General features: G+C 38.2%; 1 protein-coding gene across 7 annotated transcripts in view; it reads left to right on the top strand.

Moving 5' to 3' along the window:
• OPHN1 (oligophrenin 1) overlaps positions 1-25,417 on the top strand; it is a 560,542-nt gene that overhangs the window by 309,119 nt on the left and 226,006 nt on the right. For all 7 annotated transcript variants that reach the window (XR_002340743.1, XM_021080299.1, XM_021080302.1 and 4 more), the window contains 7 exons: positions 236-365; positions 3,170-3,273; positions 10,168-10,259; positions 14,580-14,658; positions 19,339-19,372; positions 19,891-19,953; positions 21,317-21,391. Coding sequence is in view for 6 of the 7 variants with exons in the window: in XM_021080299.1 (XP_020935958.1) it covers positions 236-365; positions 3,170-3,273; positions 10,168-10,259; positions 14,580-14,658; positions 19,339-19,372; positions 19,891-19,953; positions 21,317-21,391 (577 nt within the window). In the remaining variant the exon portion in view is untranslated. The remainder of the gene's footprint in view (positions 1-235; positions 366-3,169; positions 3,274-10,167; positions 10,260-14,579; positions 14,659-19,338; positions 19,373-19,890; positions 19,954-21,316; positions 21,392-25,417) is intronic.

The raw sequence follows: 25,417 nt of genomic DNA, 5'->3' as shown, positions 1-25,417 counted from the left end.
GATGTGGTTTTATGGGTACAATGCTATTTATGTTTCTCTTTTTCTTTCAATCTTTATTACTGTTAAACACCACTAAATTTCTTTCTGGTTACTATACCACTCAATGTTTATTTTTTTGGTATGTTGTAGCACATGATGAAAGCCAAGACAATTCTGCATTTGATCTCTGGCCAGTGATTACTTATTCATGATGATGATGATTATGGTAATGATTATGATGCTAATGTCTTGACAGACAAGAAATCATTTCTCCAGTACCCGAGAAGAGATGGAAGAACTTAAGAAAAGGATGAAAGAAGCTCCTCAGACATGCAAACTTCCAGGACAGCCAACCATCGAAGGCTATCTCTATACCCAAGAGAAATGTGTGTGGGAATATAGGGATACCCACTGGGTTTCCATAGGCTTGCACCCAGTGCCACTTGGTCTGTCCAAACTCCAGGCACCCACATAGTTCTTAGACCCCTGCCAGCTACACTTCTTTGGAGAGCACCATGGGAATAGAGAAAATAGAAAGGAAGGAGAAATTGGAGGAGGAGGTTATGGATTTGTCTAATAAGGCTCTGGGATGATAAAACCTAATGTTTTCTCTGAAATGCAAGATGGAGATTGTTAATTGCTTAATCCTTTCAATGATTCTTTGACTGAAGCGAAAAGGATGTAGGAGAAAGGAAGTATAAAATAATATTTATTATACCTACTATGTGCCAGGCATGGTGTTAAGTGCTTTAAGTATACTATCTCATATAATCTTTGAAACCACTTTATCATACCCATTTTACACATGAAGCCACTGAGGCTTAGAGGGATCCACTAGTTGAAAGTTACCCAACTATCAAGTAGCAGGCCTCAGAGTAACTCAGGTTTGTGAAATGCCAAAACCTATGCTACTACAACTATATCTTATAGTTTCCACCACCTTAGGTTTACAAGCCTGCCCTTAAAGCACTACAAAACCAATGTGATTTCAGTGAGCAAGGCAGTAGTTCATTGTTAACCAAGAAAAATGAGTTAACTTATCCAGTCATTGAGAATTGCAGAGGGTTCAAGCTTTCCTACCTCCTGAATAATGTTATGTAAACCTATGTTTGCCATTTGATTTTCCTTTTGGACTATGACTTAATGTCCTCAAAGCCTATAATTTCAGTCCCTAATCAGAATCATTCTACCTGATGAGTAGACAGAAGAGGCTACCCAGAGGTTACCAGTGGCAAAACCCACTGAAATACACAAAGCATGGTATTTCACCAGTGATATTACCATGCTTTCCTTCCCTTATAGTAATTCATTGTGAAGGTTTTCAAAGATGTGTTCTTCCATTTGTCAGGTTCATCTCTTTTCCTCTTTGTTGGAGGATCTCTCAATCTCAGTGCTATTGACATTTCAGGCTGGGCCATTCTTTGTTTTGGTTGCTCATCCTGTGCGTTATAGGGTGTTTAGAAGCATCTACGGCCCCTCCCTAATTTATTCAAAAAGCACACTTCAGGTGTGATAACCTAAAATATGTCTAGGCATTGCCAAATGCCCCCTGGGAGCCAAAATTGCCCCTCGATGTGAACCACTGCTATATTTAAAAAAAGAAGCACAGAGAATAATGGGTATGTAATCTTGGCTCTAATATCAACTAACTATGTGATCATTCTAGGCCCTAGTTTTCTAATTTGTCAAATGGTTATGACATTGCTACTTAATTGAGTATATGCTTATTATTAAGAATCCTTTTTGCCAGATGACATGCAGTGCACTGGTGATGCAAAAAATAAATAAATAAATGAAACTTGATTTTTGCCTTCAAGAAGTTCACAGTCGGGCATTCCTGTTGTGGTGCAGTGCCAACGATTCCGACTAGTATCCATGAGGATGCGGGTTCGATCCCTGGCCTCACTCAGTGGATTAAGGATCCAGTGTTGCTGTGAGCTCTGGTGTAGGTCGCAGATGTGGCTTGGATCCCACGTTGTTGCGGCTGTGCCATGGGCCAGCGGCTGTACCTCTGATGCGACTGCTAGCCTGGGAACTTTCATATGCCAAGGGTGCAGCCCTAAAAAGCAAAAATAAAATAAAATAAAGTAAAATAGAATTTCACAGTCTGATGAAGATGACACAAGTATATAAATAATTACAATGAAATGTGTTGAGCACTGCATTTGGGGCATATCTAAGTGCTCCACTGAGGAAGTGATTTGTGAAGTGAAACTTGAATTATGAGTGGGAGTTTGACAGGTAAATAAAAGGTTGTAGAAAATTCAAAGTCTATACCACTGCATGAGTAAAGACACAGAGATGTGTGAGGTTGTAGTTCTTTGTAGTCTTGGTGTGCCAAGAACAGTCCTGGTTTACACTTGTTTTCCTGATGTAATTATTAATAGTTCCTTATTCACTCTCAAATGTGTCTTGAACTTGGACTGTACATTATATTGCCACCTATTTTTTGATAACTGAAAGTAATTGAAGGGGACAGGAGCATGGAGGTGAAGGTGGTAAAAGACAAAGTTGGAAAGGTAAATATTATAAAAGGCTTTGTGAGCCAACCTAAGGAGTTTGTACAGAGTAGGAAAGCCATGGGCAGTTTATAATAAGAGGAATGATATATATGTATATTATTATATATGATATATATATCAAAAGAGTATAGAATGGATTAAAAAGGTGTGATCAGTGATGTGCAAAACCAGAGAGAAGGCCACTGAAATAATTCATTAGAGAAATAGTGAATTTTTTTTTGTTTGAAATATAAGACATTTTTTAGAAAGTTAGCAATAGGGACCTGAATGAATTCAGTTCTAAAAGAGGTGGAGGGAGAGACATGTAGGGGATAGAATGGACAGAACCCAACCACCAATCAAATAGAACAGATTTACAGTGAAGGAACCGCAGAAGATTAGAGATATTTCCAGCTCATACAATAGCATGGGTAGCAAGAGCATTCACAGGAAGCGTGGCAAGGAAAGTGGTTTGGAGCAAGCCAGAGCAGAGGTGGAGAACAGTTGATGAGACTTAGGATATCTAAATGTGTAGTGGGCAGGTGGCACTGTGGGGCTGAAGTTCAGGGGAAAGATCTGTGTTATGATCATGAAGAATAAGCTATCTGAACACAACTTCTCTCTTGGGGTGGACTGACCATGCAGCCAAAATATTTACTTTATCCGCTCACTATTGCCTATCTTTGTAGGGGCTTTGGGAATATCCTGGGTGAAATACTACTGCCAATATGAGAAGGAGACCAAAACACTCACTATGATGCCTATGGAACAGAAGCCAGGTGCTAAGCAGCAGGTCGGTTATTTTCTGTGCCAAATTTTTTGGAAATGCCTCTGTGACTGAGTTCATGTCAAAGAATCAAGTTCACCACTGTCATGTGAAGCCGTGACTTCATATGTTCTCCTTGGTCTAAGTTTGCATTGGGCAGTACTACTCAGAATGAAAAAAAAAATCTCTGTTAATGATGCTGGGCCTTCTGAAAGTACCTGTACCCTTTCAGATCATTTATTAAATTATTATAAGTATCTACCATACTATACAAAGAAAATTTGCAAAAGTATGGTTAAATTGGGGGAGGAGAGTATAACTTACCTTTAAGGCAGCTCTACTATAGTGTTCCTTTAAATACCAAGTGTTTAAAATATAAACCATTTTCCAAAATTCCGTTTTTAAAGGAGTGTGTCTGTTGCCTAAAGTTGGAATAATCTGTACCCTGCATTGTATGTAATGCTCAAATGTCTTTAAGCAGTTAACGCCTCTTATTCTACCCTCCAGACTTTTCCCTACTCCCCAAAATGGCAAGATGAATTTAACATACTGAGACTATAGTTTGCTTACCTAGAAGAACCATATTTTATAAATATTATATTGTTATATTATATCATAATCATATATTATATGTGTATTTGACCACCCAGCTAAAAAAAATTTGTCATCTCGCTTTTGCCTATCTTTGTGGGGGCTTTGGGAACTCACACACACAAACACAGAGGCACACACACCAACACACAAACATTTCCTAAGATAAAAGCTGCTATCCTGAATATTCATATTCTAAAAGTAGTTTCATGTGTTCCTTTTTCTCTCAGACAAGGTTTTAGGGCATAATTTTTAAGGATTTCCATTATTTACAAATTGTTTACAAAGTGAAACACGGTTCCTTGTTAGCATTAAAAGTTATGGTGCATAAGCTTCGATAGGCAGAAATTTTGAGACTTCGAGGGCCAATTTTTCTCCATTGCTTGTGCTTTCCATGGAAGATCTCTCTTGTATGGCTTATTCATAGGAAATTAGAGGACTGAGATTTGATGGGAGGCTATTGGAAAACTGCTTTTCTTTTTTGTCTTTAACCACACGTTTTGCCACTCTACTTTAAATGTGGATTAGACATGGGATGCGTCTCTAATGAAGTATACCAGATGGGGTTTCCAGAACTCAGACCTCTCATCCATGTTTCTGTGTGGGCCACTTACTCATCTATGACTCCAAAACTCACCTTAGTTTCCAGCCTGACAATTGCCAGAGAACCTTTCTTCTCTTTCTTTTTTTGTTTGTTTGTTTGTTTTTTGAGGGCTTAGGGGTTTTTTTAATATTTTATATTTTTAAATTTTTTTTGGTTGCCCCATAGCATATGGAGTTCCTGGACCAGGGATCAGATCCAAGCAAACTGCAGCTGTGACTTAAGCCACAGCTGTGGCAACCCCGGATCTTTAACCCACTGTGCCATGCTGGAGATCAAACCTGTGTCCCAGCTCTCCCAAAATGCTGCTGATCCCATTGCACCACAGCAGGAACTCCCCAAAAAACCTTTCTATGTGGTTCCAATAAATTATGCTGTAGCACAGAATTTGTTCCAATTCTATCAGAACTTAACTTATGTATCTGATAAGTGTTTATAAGCAATGCTATTTTGTAGTCTCTTTCTTTTCTTTTGGTATACACATTGCTTTCTGAATCTTGGACTTTAAAGTTCCTTTCTTAAACAGGTCTTACTGCAAAGCTCAAGCCAGAGGCAGCAGATACCACTTGCATAGCTTCTTAGCAGATGAGAGCAAGCCCTTCATTAGGTTGTTCTTTCCCTCTGCCCTTTTCATTGAGTGGTTGCTTGCAAAACTGCAATAGTGTTAGCCTAAGAAGTTTTAATATGGGACTCTTTATGGAATGGAAAGAGTAACTTAGTTCTCCATTTAGAAAAAAGAGGAGGTGGAAGTAGTTACTTGAATTTCCCTAAATTGAGATATGGATGATTTCTTCTTATCAGTTCTCTGACTCAGTTCCTTTTACTAGTTTGTGTTTTAGAAAGGTAAAGGATACAAATAAGTGTGACTGTAATAATGATAACACCATTAAAGCCACTATTTATTGAATGTCTGCTGTATCCTAGGCACTGAGCTAGACATTTTTTTGTCATGTGCCTCATGGACTCTCTCAGCAGCATTGCGAAGTATCATTAGCCCAATTTGAAGATGGAAGAATTAACCCTCTTCTGACTACGGTACTTACCAGTGTCCCCTATTAGTTCAGCTTATCAACTTCCATTTGAGTTGTTCTGCTCAATTTACAGAGCACAATCCCAAATACTATTTTATAAGATTCTCTGCCAAGAAAGTGGTAAGAAGAGAGAGGGCTACATTTTGAATCTCGGTAACTGGTTTTATTTATTTGTTTATTCATTCATTCATTCTTCATATTAAATATTACCCCTTCCAGTTATACTGAGATATAGCTGAAATACAACATTGTATAAGTTTAAGATGTACAGCATAAGGAATATTATGCAATGTTACCACAATAAATTTACTGAATATACATCATCTCATACAGATACAAAATAAAAGAAAAAAATCTTGTGATGAGAACTCTTAGGATTTACTCTCTTAACAATTTTCATGTATAACATACAGAAGTGTTAATTATATTAATCATATTATGCATTACACCCCTAGTACTTATTTATTTTATAACAGAAAGTTTATAACTTTAGATGCCATTGTCCAATTCCTCATTCCCCCACCTCCTACCTCTGGTAAACTCAAATATGATATCTTTTTCTATTAGTTAGTTTATTAGTTTGTTTTTCAAGTATAATTGACCTGCACCACAACACTATATTTGTTCCTGGTGGACAACATGGTGATTCAATATTTCTATGCATTATAAAAAGATCAGCATAAGTTTAGCTATTGTCACCATGTAAAGATATTACATAATTTTTTATTATATTCACTACACTATACATTTCATATCTGTGATTCATTTATTTTGTAACTGGAACTTTATACCTCTTAATCTTCCTCATCTATTTCTCACATTCCTTCCCACTCTCTTTTCCTCTGCCAACCACCTATTTGTTCTCTGCATCTGTGACTCTTTTCTGTTTAATTATGTTGGTTCATTTGTTTTAATTTTTATGTTTAACATATGAGTGAAATCATTTTATATTTCTCTTTGTCTGATTTCTTTCACTTGGCATTATACCCTCTAGATCCATCCATGTTGTAACAAATGGCAAGATTTCATTCTTCCGTATGGCTGAATAATATTCCATTGTGTATATATACCTTATATTCTTTATCCATTCATAATTCAATGGAAACTTAGGTTGAACCTCCATATCTTGGCTATTGTAATTAAAGCTGCAATTATCACAGAGAACAGGTGTTTGCCTATTGATATTTAAGGTTGTGTCCTGCTATATGGGCTATATCCATATATGGCTCGCTGAAGGGCATGACAAGGTCAATGATTGGCTTCTTGTGGGTCCCAAAGGGAGGGTCCCAGAGCAGATATCAACTTGCTGCTTGGTCAAGCTGAGACCTGGGGCCTGGTGTCAGCATGATGTTCATTGAGACTGGATCATGGGTAATCTGGTTGCAGGCCATGGTATATTTTAAACCTAGCTTCAGCACAGTGGTGGGCATTGTTGGGTCTCATGTGTCCTAGGCTGGTGCCTGCCTACTGGAGAGTGAGGCCAGTGCCTGGGGCTTGTGTTAGATTACTTGTAGGCAGGGCTCAGTCCTGTGCCTTCTGTTGGATGGGGCTGGGTCCTAAAGTGGCTGGGTATCCAGGGGAACCTAGACCTCTATTAGCCTACTGGTGAGTGGGGCTATATCCCTATATGGCTGGTTGCTTGGCCTGGTGTATCCCAGTACTTGTGCCCACACACTGGTGGGTGGGGCCAGGTTTGACATTTATAATAATCTAGAAGGAGGACTCCAGATTGGTACTTGCCAGCATCTGTGCCCTTATGGTACAATTACCTTTTCAAAATGGCTGCCACCAGTGTCTATATCCCCAGGGTGATTTCTAGCTGCCTCCTGTCTCTCTGGGTGGCTGTCTAATATCAGCAAGTGGATTTGACCCAGGCACCTTTCAAATTACTGCTTCTGTCCTGGTTCTTGGAGCATGTAAGTTTTTGGGTGCACCCTTTAAAAACAGAGTATCTAATCCTATAGCCCTCTGGCTCTCCCAAAGCAAGCCCTGCTGGCTTTCAAAGCCAGTTCTTCTGAGGCCTTGTTTTCCCAGCGCAGGACCCCTTGATTGGGAGTCTGATCTGGGGATCAGACCCCTTGCTTCTTAGGGATAAATTCTGCAGTTGTAAGTATCTTTCCAGTTGTGTATCATGTACCCAGGGGTTTGAGCCTTTACTATATCATGCCCATGTCCCTCCTACCTGTGGTTCCTTCTTTTTTTCTTGGCTGCACCCATGACAGATGGAAGTTCCTTGACCAGGGATCAAACCTGCACCATAGCAGCAACCCAAGCCAAGGCAGTGGCAATAGCAGATCCTTAACCTGCTGTGTCACAAGAGAACTCTGTTTCCTTCTTTATATCTTTAGTTGTAGAAAAGATTTTCTGCTAGTCTTCAGGTCATTCTCATCTACAGTTTCTCTGTAAATAGTAATTTTGGTCTGTCTGTGAGGAGGTTAACTCAGGGTTTTTCTGCTCCACCATCTTGGACACTCTTGTCTCAAGAACTAGTTTCAAATCCTAGTTTTGTGCCTTAGTAAATTGTGATCTTGAGTAAATTACTTAATGTTGCTCAGTATCATTTTTCTCATCTGAAAAAATGGCAAGGATGATAATGTCAATAAATATTTATTAAGTACCAACTCTTTATTTACTAGAGATATAAAGATAAATAAGACACTGCCCACATCCTTGAGGAATTTTCAATCAAGTGGGGAAATCAAACATGCAAAAAAGAAGCTGTAGGAGTTCCCATTGTGGTGCAGTGGAAACGAATCTGATTAGGAACAATGAGGTTGCAGGTTCGATCCCTGGCCTTGCTCAGTGGGTTGGGGATCTGGAGTTGCCGTGAGCTGTGATGTAGGTCACAGATGTGGCTTGGATCCCATGTTGCTCTGGCGTAGGCCAGTGGCTACAGCTCCAATTAGACCCCTAGCCTGGGAACCTCCATATGCCACGGGTGTGGCCCTAACAAGCCAAAAAAGAAAAAAAAAAAAAAGAAGCTGTAATACAATGTGAAAAACACATAGTAGACAACATATGGTACTGGAGAAGGATTTTTTAAGAAATGAAAGGTGAGCTACAATTTGTAGAACAAGTATGAGAATATAGATAAAGTCATTTGGAGTGGAGGAGACAGTATATGCAAATTGGGAATCATGAAAGCTGTGACATCACCAAATCTGAGGGAGTTGAGAGTTTAAAGAGGAAAGGCGAGTACATGGTGTTGTTAATTGTTTTCATATTGTAAGACTAATAATGCTTGCCATCCTAAGTGGTCGAGTTGGGAAAGCAGATTGAAAGGTGACTATAGAGTTGTGTTTTTATATTGCAGGAACAGGAAAAGGATAGGCCTGCAAAGGGCTTGAGTATGCCAGTGATAGGGAAGTATTGGGTTATGGCTCTCTGGGCCAGTTTTGATGGTATGGTGTCTAGGCACAAACCTGGCTTTTGGATAGTGTTTCTGAATTTGAGATAGCAAGGTGGGTAGTATTATTCTCATGTATTAGATTGTGAAGTTTATATTCAGAGAGGGAAAATGATTTACCCTGTGCCACATAGCTAGTAAATGACATAACTGAGATAAGACCCCAGGTTTCTTTTGTGTGTTTTCATTTTTGTTTTTGTTTTATCTTCTTTTATGGCCACACCTGTGGCGTATGGAAGTTTCCAGGTCAAATTGGAGCTGCAGCTGCTGTCCTACAACCACAGTGACAGCAACATCAGATCCAAGCTGCATCTGTGACCTACACCACAGCTTAGAGCAACGTAAGATCCTTAACCCACTGAGCAAGGCCAGGATTGAGCCCTCATCCTCACAGAGACAACATTAGCCCCTTAACCTGTTGAGCCACAAAAGGAATTCCAAGACCCCAGGTTTTAAACTTCCTGGTTTATTGATATTTCTACTATACTGACTTGGTTGACTTTGAGAAAACCACTTTACCTCTCTGAGTTTCACATTCTTCTGAGGGTTGTTAGGATGAAAGGTGGTTTAAAAAACTTAGCATAAAATGAGGCACTGTACCACATTGTCTCTGTTGAGGTAATCGAGGGAAACCTGAACAATAAGGGATTTGTTGAATTTTAATCTGTGGACACAGTGGCCTTGTTAAGTTCCCACAATACTAAGGTTGGTCCACCTTATCCTGCACATATGAAATAACAAGTGCCCCCTTGACTGTTACACAAATGTGATTATTTTCCCTACTCCTACCCTATCTTTGGAGAGATTGCTTTTGCAATTCCCATCATTTTAAAGACTCTGGAAGTAGGGAGAGAAAAATATTTTCCTCCCCTCTTCTATCTGCCACTTTACTGGAAGGAGGGTTTCAAAATGCCACTTACCCATTGCAACCTCTCTACCTAGAAATCTCATGAAAATTTTATTCTATACACTTAATGCCATTTGGTTATCCCATTTCTTCCACATTCCTCACATGCCATTTAATGAGTTTCTACCACACTTGGAAAAGAGCACTGACTTATCTGAGCATTTTCTTCTGGACTCAGCCATTGATTTCTGTAGCAGAGAGAAACCATCTGCCACCTTGCTGCAAATACCATTTGAGGGGAAAAGGTTCTCAATGAGACTAAACATTAAGGTTCCTGCTGCCCTGACAGATGCTTTCCAAGTGACACTGAGGACACTGTGATAGACAAAAGAAGCTTCTGTGTATTTTTTTTTCAAATTGGCTATTAATACTTCTCTTATATCAGGGGCCCTTGGATTTAACCCTGAAGTACTGTGTGAGAAGGAAGACCGAGTCTATTGACAAGAGATTCTGTTTTGATATAGAAACCAATGAAAGGTAAGCTGTGTTGATGTGAATTGGCAGAGTTCCCATGTGCCTAGGTAGGTATTTTATTTTCCTCTTTCATCTTTTGTTGATAAAAATGAGCAAATCTATTCATGACATTATTGTCTTGGCTTTCTGGCTGCCCTTCACAGGGATCTCTGTTAGGAATGGCCCAGAGCTGGTTATCTCTATTCAAGGGTCAGTCAGCTTTGCTTCACCTGCTCTAGGCAGAAATGGTTACTCCTAGGATTTAATTTGCTTTTGTATATGCGGAAGGTTAGCATTTGGTGATGCTGCAAAAAGAACAGGATAACAAAACTCGTTCTTTTTATTTCCTAATATATAAGAACAGGAGAATTGGAACCCATATTTAAGGGGAAGTAGTTTGGGTGAAGGGTGGTAGTGGTGTTGGGGAGTCTTTTTTTCCCCATTTGGTACAAACATGATACAGACTTTGCCTACTTTGCAGATATTTATGTAAAGTGGAAATAGTTTGATTATCAACTCTGATTTTAGCAAAGGCTTGCAACTTTGGCCTTGGTTACATTTGTTTCTCTCCAGTGCCTTCTTTTTGTTTTTTTTTCAACCTGGACACTTTTGTTAGAGGGGAATTTAACCTTTAAATTTTAAAATGAGAGCATTTGGAGTTACTTTGGAAAAAGGTTATGTTATATAGTTGGGAGGTTCATCCAAATTCATTGAGTAAATGTATTTCTATGTTTTATTTCAGCCCATTATTTCTATATATTAGACACTGAGTAATGTAATAGAATTTAACAAAATGATCAGATTGCTAGGAAGTAACTTGAAGGTTGAATTACAATAACATATGAACAAAAATATCAGTGACTGGAATCATATAGATTAGACTAAGAAAATAGGGCATTAATTTTTGGCTGGGAATAAGTAATTGTTAGTTCATTTCCCTATTTTAAATTTATGTTTATAAATCTGTCTGATTTCTTTGTTAAGAATGGATGGTCCCAAAGAAAGAGGCTATAATAGTCAACATTGTTACCTGTAGACATAAAGCTGTCACTCACACCCCCCCCCCACCGAGTTTCAGGGCCAGTAGGAAGGGGAAAGTGACTATTGGCCATGGCTTCCTTTTCATGAACCTTTTAATGTCTTTGACTCTGAAGCATCAACATGCCTTAAATGAAAGTAAATTTTTTTGCATCTAGTTCCTTTCTGATTCCCTTTTCAGCTTAACTGTGCAAGCTACTTGCAAGTAATATTCCCATAGACTCAAAGAAAACAGTGTGGCCCTGAGGTTAGGACCTCAATTCATCTTTATGTATCTTTCACCTATGTATGGCTCATGGTAGATACTAAATTTGATATCATTTTTAAATGTATTTTACCTTACCCCAGGATGCTGAGAAATTCTGAGACTAGAACCTAGGAATTAAAATTTTGATGTGTCAGTGATTTTACTTACCACATATTGGGCACTTTAAAAAACATTCCCTCATTTAAGCTCCTCCCCATTTTACAGGTGAGGAGATTGAGACTTGGATGCATTTAGTTGTCTTGCCTAATCAAAGTCACATTGTGGCAAGGCTGATCTGAAACCCTGGTGTGTAGGTTTCTAAAACCCATGTTCTTTTAAATTTTACTCCATTGTGTATTAGAAGAAGAATAAATATGTTATGAAATAAAGGGTCAAATATAATAATGAAGAGATGCTGTAGTACCTCTGTGCATGTGGGGTTTTCTGAGAGATGTGATATTTGCTTTCCTGACTAGTAAAATTGATACAAGGGGCAGAAGCAGTCCTCCCAGTAGGCATCGGGCTACTCATGTTCCCTATAGAATAGAACAAAGGACTCTTTGCGTCCCTTTTTTCCTTTTTTTTTTTTTTTTTTTGTCTTTTTGTTATTTTATGCCTTCACCCATGGCATATGGAGGTTCCCAGGCTAGGGGTCTAATCAGAGCTACAGCTGCTGGCCTACACCAGAGCCACATCAAGGCAGGATCCGAGCGTGTCTGCGACCTACACCGCAGCTCACAGCAATGCCAGATACTTAACCCACGGAGCAAGGCTAGGGATCAAACCTGCAATCTCATGGTTCCTAGTCAGATTCGTTTCCGCTGTGCCACGACAGGAACTCCCGGGTCCCTTTTTTCTGTTTGAAGAATAGAGGATCACTTTTTTATTAGTGTTATTACCAATAATTGAAGCTACCAGCTCATAGCTCATTAGAGCTTGAAAGGCAGTAATAATAGTAATATTACTAACAACAATGATGATGATGGCAGCAACAACTGCTAACATTTGCTGAGTACTTCTATGTGCCAGGCACCATTCTAAGCCTATAAAGTGTATAATTTCCTTTAGTTTTCACCACAGTCACATGAAATAGGGGGTGCTATTAGCCTGATTTCACAAAGACAAGAAGACAAAGAAAAGTTAAGCAATTTAGGTTATACATTTAGTAAATGTTAGAGCTATGGTCCATATCCAGGCATACTAGTTTCCAAGCCCACACACTTAACTACTGTATTCTATTGCCAATATACTGTATATGCCTCTTTATTTTAGATGTGTGACCGAGACCTTGGGCTGGGCAAAGAGTTTGTCTAAGGTCATAATGGAAAACCTGGACTAGAAGTCAGTACTCTTTCTACTTTCTTAATAATATTTTTTCTTTGAATTTGACTTTTGGTGGCACTTAAGAATCTCCAAATGCTTCCTGAAATGTTGCTTATTTATTCTTTCAGCTTCTTTGTAAGGTCAAGAGAGGGCACATACTGTTGGGAAATAGTCTAGAATGGGTTTAATATCCTGTCTTGTCCACAGCATCTGCTTTTATGTCTCTTGTCCTTATGATTGCCCTCCTTCCTTCTGGCTTTAGGATTCAGCTGGGTAGCTGTCTTTACAAAGATTTCTAGACTATCTAGTCCCATAAGATATATCCAAAAGGTTGGATGCTTCTTAGAGAAAGATAAATTTGAAAGAAACCAGTGCCCAAATCTAAGTTTTCGGTTGACTCTGGCTTAAAGACCATTTGGGGGTTTTCCTTTTTAAGGAGTATTTTAATGAAATAAGAGATAGAAGGTCAGGTCGAATGGGAATTCCATGTTATCAGAACTGGAAAATACCTCCCGGCTTGTCTGTCCCAACATTTTTATGGGTAGAGACACTAGGGCCAATGACTTTTCCACTGAACTCTCTCGTCACTGCTCTTATCATTTTGTGACTCCAAGAGAGATCTCATATTAACACAGAAGGAGTGAAAGGAACAAGCTTCTCATAATGGCATAGCTAAGCAGGGAATGTAGGAGACTTTATACCTGCAATAATATGGTCAATCCCCAAATTCCACTTTGGCTGTGAAGGTCTAAAATTAACAGATTGTACCACCTTAGGATATCTCTAGGTATAGGTATGTTGCAAATAAATAAAATAAAATTGTATTTGAAGTCATCTGCCATGCAGAAGAGCCTGATGGTGTAGTGGTTAAGAAAGAACATGGCTGCTAGACCAAAATTCTTACAGTTAGGGCTGTGGGGGGATGTGCTGTGGTTGTGGGATGGAAATCCTATAAAATTGGATTTTGATGATCATTGTACAACTATAAATGTAATAAATTCATTGAGTAATAAAACACAAAACAAAACAAAATTCCTGAATTGAAATCCTGGCTCTATACTTACCCACTGTGTGAATTTAGGTAATCTCTCTGTGCTTCACTTTCTCCTTCTGTAAAATAGGGATTACTATAACCCCAAGTTTATAGGCCTCCTGGGTAGATGAAGTGAATCAACACCTATAAAATACTTAGAGAAGAACCTGTCATCTAGTGAGCATTCAATAACTATTAGTTGTCATTATTATTCATCAGATTGTTTAATTCAGCCAAAAAGCCTTCTCCCTGTGGCTGAGCCATTGTGCATGTTGTTGAATTCTTTCCAACTGAAATGCTCCTTGGACATCCTAGGTGGTAGAAGTGACAAAGCCATTTTCCTGATAAATACATGAACTCATGATGAACGTCCTGAAACCCTTAGAACCCAGACGAAAATGCTAACTTTTAAGAGAGCAAATTTAAGTGTGTATTGTGGTGAGGGGTCAGCATCTTCCTTCCTATTTGCTTTCCAAACTCTTGCATGAGGCCACCAAAATACCATCTCCATTAGTGTCTCTAAAGGTACTGTTCTCTAAGCATCTTATTGTTTTTCTGAATAAAAGAGATTTTGAAAAGTTGACGTTCCATATGAGTGTGCCTGCTGAGTGTGACAACTCCCAGGGCTGAGATGGACACTAGATCACAGGACTGCATTCTCTCAGGTGAGTTTCCTGCTTTTAACTTGTCATTTTTCCCTTAGACCGGGCACCATCACTCTGCAGGCCCTTTCGGAAGCTAACAGAAGACTATGGATGGAGGCCATGGATGGGAAAGAACCTGTAAGTTACCCAGGGGAAACCTCAGCAACATAATATATTGTATGAGTGTGCTCTCGTAGTAGCAGTGAGTCTAGGACAATTAAGTGGTAATACACAAAATTTTAGAGGTAGAAGGAATTGTTAATTCAGTGTACATTGGGGTGCATGTATCTTCAAATTATGATTTTCTCTGGATAGTTGCCCAGGAGTGGATCATATGGTAGTTCTATTTTTAGCTTTTTGAAGAACCTCCATACTGTTTTCCATAGTAGTTACCCAATTTACATTTCCACCAACAGCATAGGAGGGTTCCCTTTTCTCCACACCCTCTCCAGCATTTATTGTTTGTAGACTTTTTGATGATGACCATTGGTGTAAAGTAGTACCTCACAGTAGTTTTGATTTGGATTTCTGTAATATTTAGCAATGTTTAGCATCTTTTCATGGTTTTTTTTTTTTTTTTTTTTGGCCATCTGTATGTCTTCTTTGGAAAAATATCTATTTAGAACTTCTGCCCATTTCAATAGTCAAAGCATGGAAGCAACCTAATTGTCCAGCAACAGAGCAATGGATAAAGAAGATGTGGTACATATATACAATGGAATAGTACTCAACCATAAAAAATGAATGAAATAGTGCCATTTACAGCAACATGGATGGACCTAGAGATGATAATACAAAGTGAAATATATCATATGATATAAATTATATGTAGAACCTTAAAAAAAGGATACAAATGAACTGATTTGCAAAACAGACTCACAGACTTTTAAAAACTTATAGTTACCAAAGGTAACAGGTGAGTAGGAGAATGGCTGTACTGGGAGTTTGGGATTTGCGTATGCACACTGAGGTATATGGAGTGATGGCCAATGGGGACCTGCTGTACTACATAGCCCAGAGAACTCTACCCAACATTCTGTGATAATCTATGTGGGAAAAGAATCTGAAAGAGAATGGATGTGTGTATGTATAAATGAATCACTTTGTCGTAGAGCAGAAATTACCACAACATTGTAAATCAACTATACTTTAGTAAAACTTTAAAAAAAACGGAAAAAAAAATCTCTTGTTCAAATCTCTTCTCACGGCAACTTGAGTTCTAGAGAGGGCGAAGGACTTCCTTAGGATCACCTTCGGAAAGGAATCACAATTGGCATAGAATCCAGGTCTCTCAGCTTCTTTCTCTAGTGCTAGATTATGCAGCAGTGCAGCTGTGCCCACAAGATCTTCTCCTTCTTCTCCTCCTTCTTCTCCTTCCCCTTTCCCTTCTCCTTCTTCTTGCTCTTTTTGTCCATGGCCCTGTAGCATGTGGAAGTTCGGGGCCAAGGATTGAACCTGTGCTACAGCAGTGTACCAAGCCACCACAGTGACTCCAGATCCTTAACTGGCTGAGTCACTAGAGAACTCCCCGCAATATCTCCTGAAGAAAGAAAAATTAAGCCTTTTTTTCAGTTTATTAATTGTGTTCATATATAAAGATGGAAAATAATTTCTTTCCATGGCTCTGAACAAGCATTTATTAAGATTTTATTCAAAATGGTTTTGTTGCCCCTCCTTTACATCCCCAAGTAAGCTTATTCTCTTTAAGGGCAGGAGATGGCATTGTCATTGTCATCCTGTATCGCAAATTAACCAGTCCATTTAGAATGCTGTTCTATTTTAAAAAAATTTTAAATTATTATTATTTTTTTTTCTAGGGCCGCACCCACGGCACATGGAAGTTCCCAGGCTAATTGGAGCTGTAGCCGCCAGCCTACACCACAGCCACAGTAACTCCAGATCTGAGCCGCATCTGCGACCTCACCACAGCTCACTGGTGAAGCTCATTGATCAACGCTGGATCCTTAACCCACTGAGTGAGGCCAGGGATAAAACCCACAACCTTATGGTTCCTAGTTGGATTCGTTAATGACTGTGCCACAATAGGAACTTAGAATACTGCTCTAAATAGGAGAACAAGCAATACTTTAACGGGGTTAGTGATGGGTGTTCCCCTTTTGGCTCAGTTGTAATGAACCCAACTAGTATCCATAATGAACCAGCTAGTATCTATGGGGACATGTGTTCGATTCCTGGCCTCACTCAGTGGGTTAGGGATCCATCATTGCTGTGAGCTATGGTGTACATTGCAGAAGCAGTTCAGATCCCATGTATCTGTGGCTATGTGTAGGCCGACAGCTGCAGCTCCTATTCAACCCCTAGCCTGGGATCCTCCATACGCTGCAGGTATGACCCTAAAAAGATAAAAATAAATAAGGAAATAAATAAATAACGGGGTTAGTGATCGTCATAAAAAGACTAATATGAACAGAGGTCACCAAAAAGCATTTTCTCACCTCAGTATCTTACAAGTAGTTTTCTTCTCATGACATATGAAATAATATAAACTTCCTAATTGTTGGAATCCCAAAAAGGTAGATTTGAATGCTCATTCTGGCATGTAATGATTGTGTGACCCTGATCTACCTATTTTATCTCTCTGAGATTTAGTTTTCTTCTCTTCAATAAAATGGCTTTAATAATCTCAGTTCTATCAACCTCACAGAGTTGCTTTGAAATGTCAAATGAGAGTGTGTCAACCATAATGTACTATATTAGTTTTAGGTGCTTCTAACTGGTCTAAAGGTTGGGTGCAAACCTAATGGAATTCAGCAGTATTTGGATACAGTCTAATCTTCTTCCTTAATTCAGGGCAAAAAAATCTGCTAAGAGGAGAAATATATTATGGGGCTTTCTTTGTGGTGCTTCCAGTGCCCTGGAGACTAAAGACGAGTGCCCAGATTCCCAGATTTATAGCAACCAAGAAGGTAGTAGTACAGAAGTGGAGTGGTGAGGACTGCCACTTAAAAAGTAGGCCCTCCACTCCAAGAAACCTGAAACTTAACTATTACATGCCTGTGATTTTAGGAGGTTCAGCAAGGCATTTTACTTTTTGTTGTTGTTCATATTACTTTCTTCTTACCTTTTACAAATGGAAGTATGATTAATTTACAATACTGTAAGAAGTTTTACTTTTTTTTTCTTTTTTTGAATTGTAATCAATTGTTATTTCCCCAATCATTGTTTTTCAACTGTACAGCATGGTGACCCAGTTACACATACATGTATATGTTCTTTTTTCTCACTCTTAATTCCCTCTCCCGCACTTGCTCTCCCTTTAAGGATTTTTTTTCAGTTTTTATTTTTTATTAAGGTATATTTGATTTACAAGATCATATTAATTTATACTGTACAGCAAAGTGATTCAGTTATGTACTATACACATTCTTTTAAACATTATTTTCCAATGTTTTTTTAATTTTTTAAAGTTTTATTGAAGTATAATTGATTTACAATGGTAGTGATAATTTTTGCTGTATGACAAAGTGATTCAATTATGCATATACTCTATTACGTTTTAACACAGAATGTTGAATATAGTTCCCCATGCTATACAGTAGTACCTGTTGGCTATCCATCCCATATATAAGTTTGCATCTGCTAAATCCAAACTCCCACTCCATCCCTCCACCAACCTCTCTCCTCCTCGGCCACCACAAGTTTCCTTTAAGGTTTTAAAGATCCAAGGATACAGATTGCTTTTGTGGAGAATAATGTTAAACATGGGCCCACTGAATGTGATCTTTACTGATTTGATATGGCAAATGTTTCACATATCCTTTTTTAAAAGTGGCAGAAAATGCTGGCCAAACACAGAAACCTCTCACTGAAATCCATGGGCATACACACATAGATAGAAAATTTTATTTTAAAAGGAGACATTGCTAAAGCACATTCTACGGATGGCATATAGAGGACTTTTTTTTTTTCCTTTTTCCTGTAGCCTCACATTACTAATGTTGCTGCTTTACTAAACCCCCTAATTCACTGATCCTAAGCATGGTATGCTTCCCTTTGCTTAAAGTGTCAAAGAGACCAGATGAAGGAACATCTACTCCATCCTCGATCATTTCTGAGTTATGAATTTTGAGACCTAGAGAATGAAAAGGACATGCCAATATTTCATAATGAGGTAGAGACAGAGCCAAGACTAGACTTAAAGAGTCAAGGGTCTCCTCTTTGGTTTCACATAGCTATCCCAATGCATACTTTAAGCTGACTGAGAGAAATTTTGGTGAATGCATAGATCTCTTTCAGATGGGCACTTGCCTTTCTACAAGTAAATAACCATTAACTAGTTTTTTTCAGGTGAGAAGTTGGTATTAGGAATATTTAAATTTTATCATCGATGCCAATTACCCAGGTGTCCATGAGAAAACCATTCCCTTTCTCTCATGTTCTCTTGCTCCATCAAATTCTCCAAGCTTTACGTACGTAAATGTCTAAGATGGGTAGGCTGCAACTGTAGTGTACTGTATGAAACCCAACACAGAGTCCAAGGATTGTTAATCCACTGTTTCTAGGGGCCTGAGCAAAGATGATTCTGTTTAGCCTACTTTCTTTTTTCTTTGTTTGCTTTCTTAGCTCTGCCCATGGCATAAGTAAATTCCCAGGCCAGGGACTGAACCCAAGCCACAGTAGTGATAATGCTGGTTCCTTAACCACTAGGCCACCAGGGAACTGCCCACTTTCTTTCTTATAAAGACTTAAAGTTGATAATGGTTTTGATGGCTTATTCGGGGAAAGAGATTTAATATTTGCTGTACTTACCTATAGTGATTTTCAATAGCCATGGCTCTTTTTTCTCTTCTTTTGTAGATCTACCACAGTCCCATAACAAAACAGGAGGAAAGTGAGTCACATTTTTGATCTCATCTGTATAAACTGACAGCTATCCTAACTAATCACAGTAAATGATATGTAATATCATGGATTTCATTCCATATCTCTGTGTGGAATGAAATCCAGATCTGATTTTTTAGAAAATATCTATTGATTAAACTAAGAAAGTCATTTCATCTTAGTCTATAGGTGGGGTCGTAGTAGTAATATAGAGAAACATACTATATACTTCTTGTTCTAGACACATGATTGAAATTGTGTGCATTTCTTGCTTAACATTTTACATTTGATGTCACTCATGCTGGAAGCAGACATAATGCAAAGGGCCAAGTAAAAGCATTTTGTGTTATAAGAATAAAATCTCTAACCACTTCCCCAAATGAAAGATCTTTCTATTAAGGGTGATTGAAGAAGAGCAACCAAACCCATAGTTCTCTTACTGCAATCTCACTGCAAGAATGTTGAATGTTTGGTAGGTGAAGCTTATTTCAGCGAGCTCTAATTCTGCTTTCTTTTTGCTTGAAACAGTGGAGCTGAATGAAGTGGGGTTCAAGTTTGTTAGGAAATGCATCAATGTCATTGAGAGCAAAGGTATGATATGAACGGTAGTCTTGGCAGTGTTTTAATCTAGTCATTCTTTGATTTTAATAGCTTTATTATTTATTTAATTTTTATTGACATATAGTTACAGGTGTATAATATAGTGATTCACAATTTTAAAAGATTATATTCCATTTATAGTTATAAATATTGGCTATATTCTATGTCTTGTACAATATTTTCTTGTAGCTTATTTTACATATAGTAGTTTGTACCTCTTACTCCCTTACCCCTATTTTACCCCCTCACCACTGGTAGCCACTAGTTTGTTCTCTCTGTCTGTGAGCGTGTTTCTTTTTTGTTATATTTACTATTTTATTTTATTTTTTAGATTCCACAAATAAGTGATATCGTACAGTGTTTTTCTTTCTCTGTCTGACTTATTTAACTTAGCATAATACCCTCAAAGTCCACCCATGTTATTGCTAATGGCAAAATCTGGTCATTCTGAATTTATCCTGGGCAATTTTTCTAAAGTAACAATGATGTCATCTATAAGTCAGGACCCATTTTAGGAATTAAGACTGTTTATAAAATTGAAGACTAAACGCAGTTTTAAAAACTGCAGCAAATTCCAAATCTGCGGTATTTAATTAACCATGTTTGGATAGTCTGTGGTTTCTTGCTTTTAAAGATTAATGGCTTCAAATAGCTTGTAAAGTATTCTGAAATACTATCTGGCACTATTCAAGTAATGTTTTGATAGTTTCATCCTAAAGAAACAAGAGTTCAGTTTCTACCACAGTATATATTAGTTTAAAAATTGATGAGGACAAAGCTAAAGTGAGACAAATATGGCATCAGTACTTTTCCAGGTTGACAATACTGTTTTCTTTCTGAGAATATTTTGGATGCAGGTGATTGTAGTCTTTGAGCCAGTTATCTCTCTTTTTTAAAATGATCCTTCAGTCTTTCTCTGTGCAAAATGGCTGTCTGCATCACATCTGTCGCACTCCAGCCCTCTTTTACTTTATATCACTGCTCAAGGGCAACTTGAAAGTTGATATTTCCTCATTTTCTAAACTCTAGCCACTTTCCACAATGGCAGCACCTCTATCCGCAATCTGCTGCTACTCACCTAAGCATTTTCTTCTTTTTACTATAGAGTGTGTTCTTTTCTATTCAGGTTAATGAGGGCTTCGTACAATACAGATGGAAGTATGGAAAGAATTATTTGTGGAGATGTTTCAGGATGGTTTCCCTATTGCAGTGGAGGTCTGGAGAGCTTGAAGAGAGTGGGGAGACCCTTTCCTTTTATAAATGACTCCATTGTATAAGTGCCTACTTTCTCTATCCTGAGGGAGATGGAAGCTCTAGCTCTGTAAACAAAACTGACCTGGTTTTCTTTCCCTAGGGATCAAGACAGAAGGATTGTACCGTACTGTGGGCAGCAATATTCAAGTTCAGAAGCTGCTGAATGCCTTTTTTGGTAACAATTTTAATTTTGTAATTCCTATTGGAAGTTTTTTTGTGTATTAGGAAGGAATGTGGCTCTAAGAGAAAGGGGGCTTTGCTAAATAAGGTTGTAGAATATATTTTTAAAATATTTTCAAACATAAAATGTACACTTGTTTGCCTATACTGTGTCAGAGACCATCTTGTCTTTAAGCAATGACTAGCATCTCTCCTTTCTTATATCTTGTCCACTCCTCACACTCCATGTAATGTGGATTCTACTCAACCTATCCATTGGTGCTACTCTGGCCAGGCTTAGAAGAAGAAACCTATCTTTTTTTGAAATCCAGTGGGTGCCGTTGGCCATACCACCCCGAATGTGCCCAATCTCGTCTGAAATCCAGTGAGCAGTTTTCAGTGTTTATCTTGCCTGATCTCCTCGTTGACCACTCCCTCCTTTTTGAAACTTTCTCGCTACATGACTTCTATGACTCAACAGTCTCCTTCCAGGTGACTTTTGTCAGATCTTTTTCTTCATATATTTTAAATCTTATATGAGTATTTCCCAGCATTCTATCTTTGCCCCCTTTCACTTCTTCCTTTGTATGTTTTCCCAATGATTGATTTTTATCCTAGGTATAGATCACATTTTTCTTTTTCTATGTATCTAGTAATTTTTTGTTGCATGTCGGATATCATGACTTAGTGTTTCAATTTTGTTGACTTCTTTTAAAGAGTGTTGAATTTTGTTTTACAGACAGGTACTTGTGGATCAACTTGATCCATCTGAAGATTGTTTTTAAATTTGTTAGGACAAATACAAAGTATACTTTCCTGGCTAGTTTAGCCCTACTTCTAAGATCTGTCTTCTTTTGTCTCTTAATTCTTACTAATTGGAGCTTAAATACCTGCTAGCTTTGTGGGAGTTATGGGTATTGTTCAGCTGAAAGCTTCTTGGTATTTCTTCGTCTAGTCTCATGGATTTTTATCCTAGTCACTCATGGTTTTATATTCAATGGCAGATTCAAGGGAACCTATAGGTATGGTTTTTTTTTGTTTGTTTTTTTGTTTTTTTTTTTAGTTATTTTTCTTCGTAGCTCTCTGTTCTCTGGTAACCTGCCCTGCAAATTCTAGTTTCCTCAGCCTCTCTGAACTTTGATCTTTGTCACTTCAACTGAGCATGACCTCCATGCTCAGCTCGAATTCTCACTCTCCATGCTACCTTCTAGAAAGTGTTTCAGATAGCGATCTTGGTAGGGCTTATCTTGCTTTTTCCCCCTTTTCAGAGTCATAGCCTTATAGTGTGTATTGGTCAATGACTACTAACAGCTCTTTCACATATTTTGTCCCATGTTGTAATTGTTACAATAAGAGAGTAGTCAGTCTGGTCCCAGTTATTCCAACATGGCCAGGAGTGGAAGTCCCTCTAAGTGGTGGTGTTTACTAACGCCTTTGTGCTGACAGCACTTAAAAAATCACTAGTCCAGACATAGCTCATGAGTTCTAAACTTATGGATCCAATTTACCACTGGACCTGTGCTTCCCAAATGTATTAGGGTCATTGCACACATTGGACTGATCACACTCTGATAAATGGACGAAACTGATCATGGCTGAGGCAAATAACTTCCAAAGGCTGAGGGAATCAGTACTGGAATTTTTGCACAAGATCTCTGTTCATAGATATTCTACAGGTACCTCTGTACATAGACATTCCACAGTCACTTAAAACCAAGCTCATTGTTAATCTCTTCCTGACAACCTGCTGTTCCTACTGTGAATGGTAGTAAACTATCTGGCAACACTGTATCTCAGTTCTCATAAAGTATCAAAGAACAAATTGAGTGTGAAAGGCTACAGTTTGGATAAAGCATATATTTTTGGTCTCTTCTGTGATGCATAGCTTACCTTCCATATCCCTGCATGCCTGACATCCCAGCCATATTAGCATTTGATGGTTCTGCAGCATCTAGTAATAAAGGTTGTGAAGATTTTGTATTGTAGATTACATCACTGGTACCTCAGTATCTGTATTTATTTATCACTTTACATTGCTGGCTTTCAAAAATTTAAGTTGTATTATTCCTGGTTAATTTACATTGTGTTTTATAAGCTGAAAGCCATTTTTTTCATATCTAAAACATGGCCCAGAATATTTAGTCTCCGAAAAATTATTAAACTCAGATTAACTACTTAGAATTCTGTTTCCAGTATCACTACATTCTTTTACCTGATGAATGATAAGCTAAAAAATGCCATGCTAGACATCCTACTGATTGTAGCCTTCTGTTACAGGCTTCAGTAGGACTAAAATTGTTCATTCAGATCACACATGACAGTATAATTCAGTTAAAGTATCATGGAAAGTGGCAGGGCTAGCATATTGTATCTGTTCAACATCAACCTCCAAATATTAGTACTCATAGGAATATCTGAAAAATATACAAAGAAGTTCTGAATATATTTATAAATGTAATGTAAAACAGTGTTAATATACTTTATATTCATAAAATTGGTAAATCCGGATCCCTGCCCCAACTCTAAGAAATTTTAGATCTGTATGATGATCCTCATACATTTATTCATTCATTTATCAAATACGTGAGTACTAAGGGCCAGGGCTGTGGATTACATAGCTGAAAAAAAAAAACACTCATATTTCCTACGTTTGTGGGACTTATATTCTATGGAGAAGACTGTCTCTCAGCTAGTTTATAGTCTATAATTATGTAAGGAGACCTCCCTTCTAAACTTTTTTCATGTTATGCCTTCTGGGGATTCTTACTGGGATACTCAAAATTACCCTTCTTCTTTTGACCTACCCCACACTTTTCGCACACCGCTCGGCACTGGCTGTCTTGATTTCATGTAGGCTCACCATACTTATCCAGGAGGAAGAGCATTTATTTCCTTTTGCCAGCCTGATATTTTTGCCTTAATTGTTTCTTTATGCCTCATGCTCTATTCCAGTCAAAGAGACACTTCCAGGCACTTTTTTCTTAACCCAAATAATCTGCAGACCACTTTCTCTATGGCATGTCCTATAATATATGCCTGTGGGCTGTCCTCAATTGTTTACTAAAGCCTTCCGTACTTCTCTAACCTGAAAACCTGTCTTTTTGGCAAATAAAAATTTTCATTCAGCCTGTTAGTTGGTTAGTCACATTTCCCCCCCACTGCAGATTGTTGCATTATGCCCTATGTTAGTAGACCCTACATACTGTGAGGGATAGAGTCTTCACTTGTGCTGAATTCATGAAAAACTACCTTTGTCACAGAGAATCTAATCTGATCACCTCAGAGACAACTTGGTACCATATCTATGAGTTCTGATTCTCTACCCTTTACTAAGGCATCTTATTAATGATAATACCTGTTATCTTTATAATCATAATTATGCTCATAATTATGTCTGTGTACCTGGCACATTGTAGTTGCTCAGTAGCTGTTCCTTCAGTCAGACTCTGAGATCATGTTTTGCTCTAGAGACTAAGTATTTTACAATGACTGGAGCAGAGGAGTAAGACCAGGCATGGAGAGAAAAGAGACTGGATGTATTAACAGAGGTTCTTTTTTTATTATTACTCAAATGAATTTATCACATCTGTAGATGTATAATGATCATAAAAATCTAATTTCACAGGATTTCCATCCAACAGCCCAAGCACATCCCCCCACCCCCCAAACTGTCTCCTCCGGAGACCATAAGGTTTCAATGTCTGTGAGTCAGCATCTGTTCTGCAAAGAAGTACCGTCTGTCTTTTTTTTTTTCAGATTCCACATGTCAGTGAAAACATTTGATGTTGGTGTCTCATTGTATGGCTGACTTCACTTAGCATGATAGTTTCTGGGTCCATCCACGTTGCTAAAAATGCTGGTATTTCGTTCATTTTAATGGCTGAGTAATATTCCGTTGTGTATATGTACCACATCTTCTGGATCCACTCCTCTGTCTATGGACATTTAGGTTGTTTCCATGTCTTGGATATTGCAAATAGTGCTGCAATGAACATTGGAGTACATGTGTCTTTGCGAGTCGTGGTTTTCTCTGGATAGATGC

The sequence above is a fragment of the Sus scrofa genome, chromosome X (genome assembly GCF_000003025.6).
Source record: "Sus scrofa isolate TJ Tabasco breed Duroc chromosome X, Sscrofa11.1, whole genome shotgun sequence".
NCBI classification, from domain to species: domain Eukaryota; kingdom Metazoa; phylum Chordata; class Mammalia; order Artiodactyla; family Suidae; genus Sus; species Sus scrofa.
Note: the sequence above shows the minus strand (reverse complement) of the source record. Positions and strands in the feature narration are given on the sequence as shown.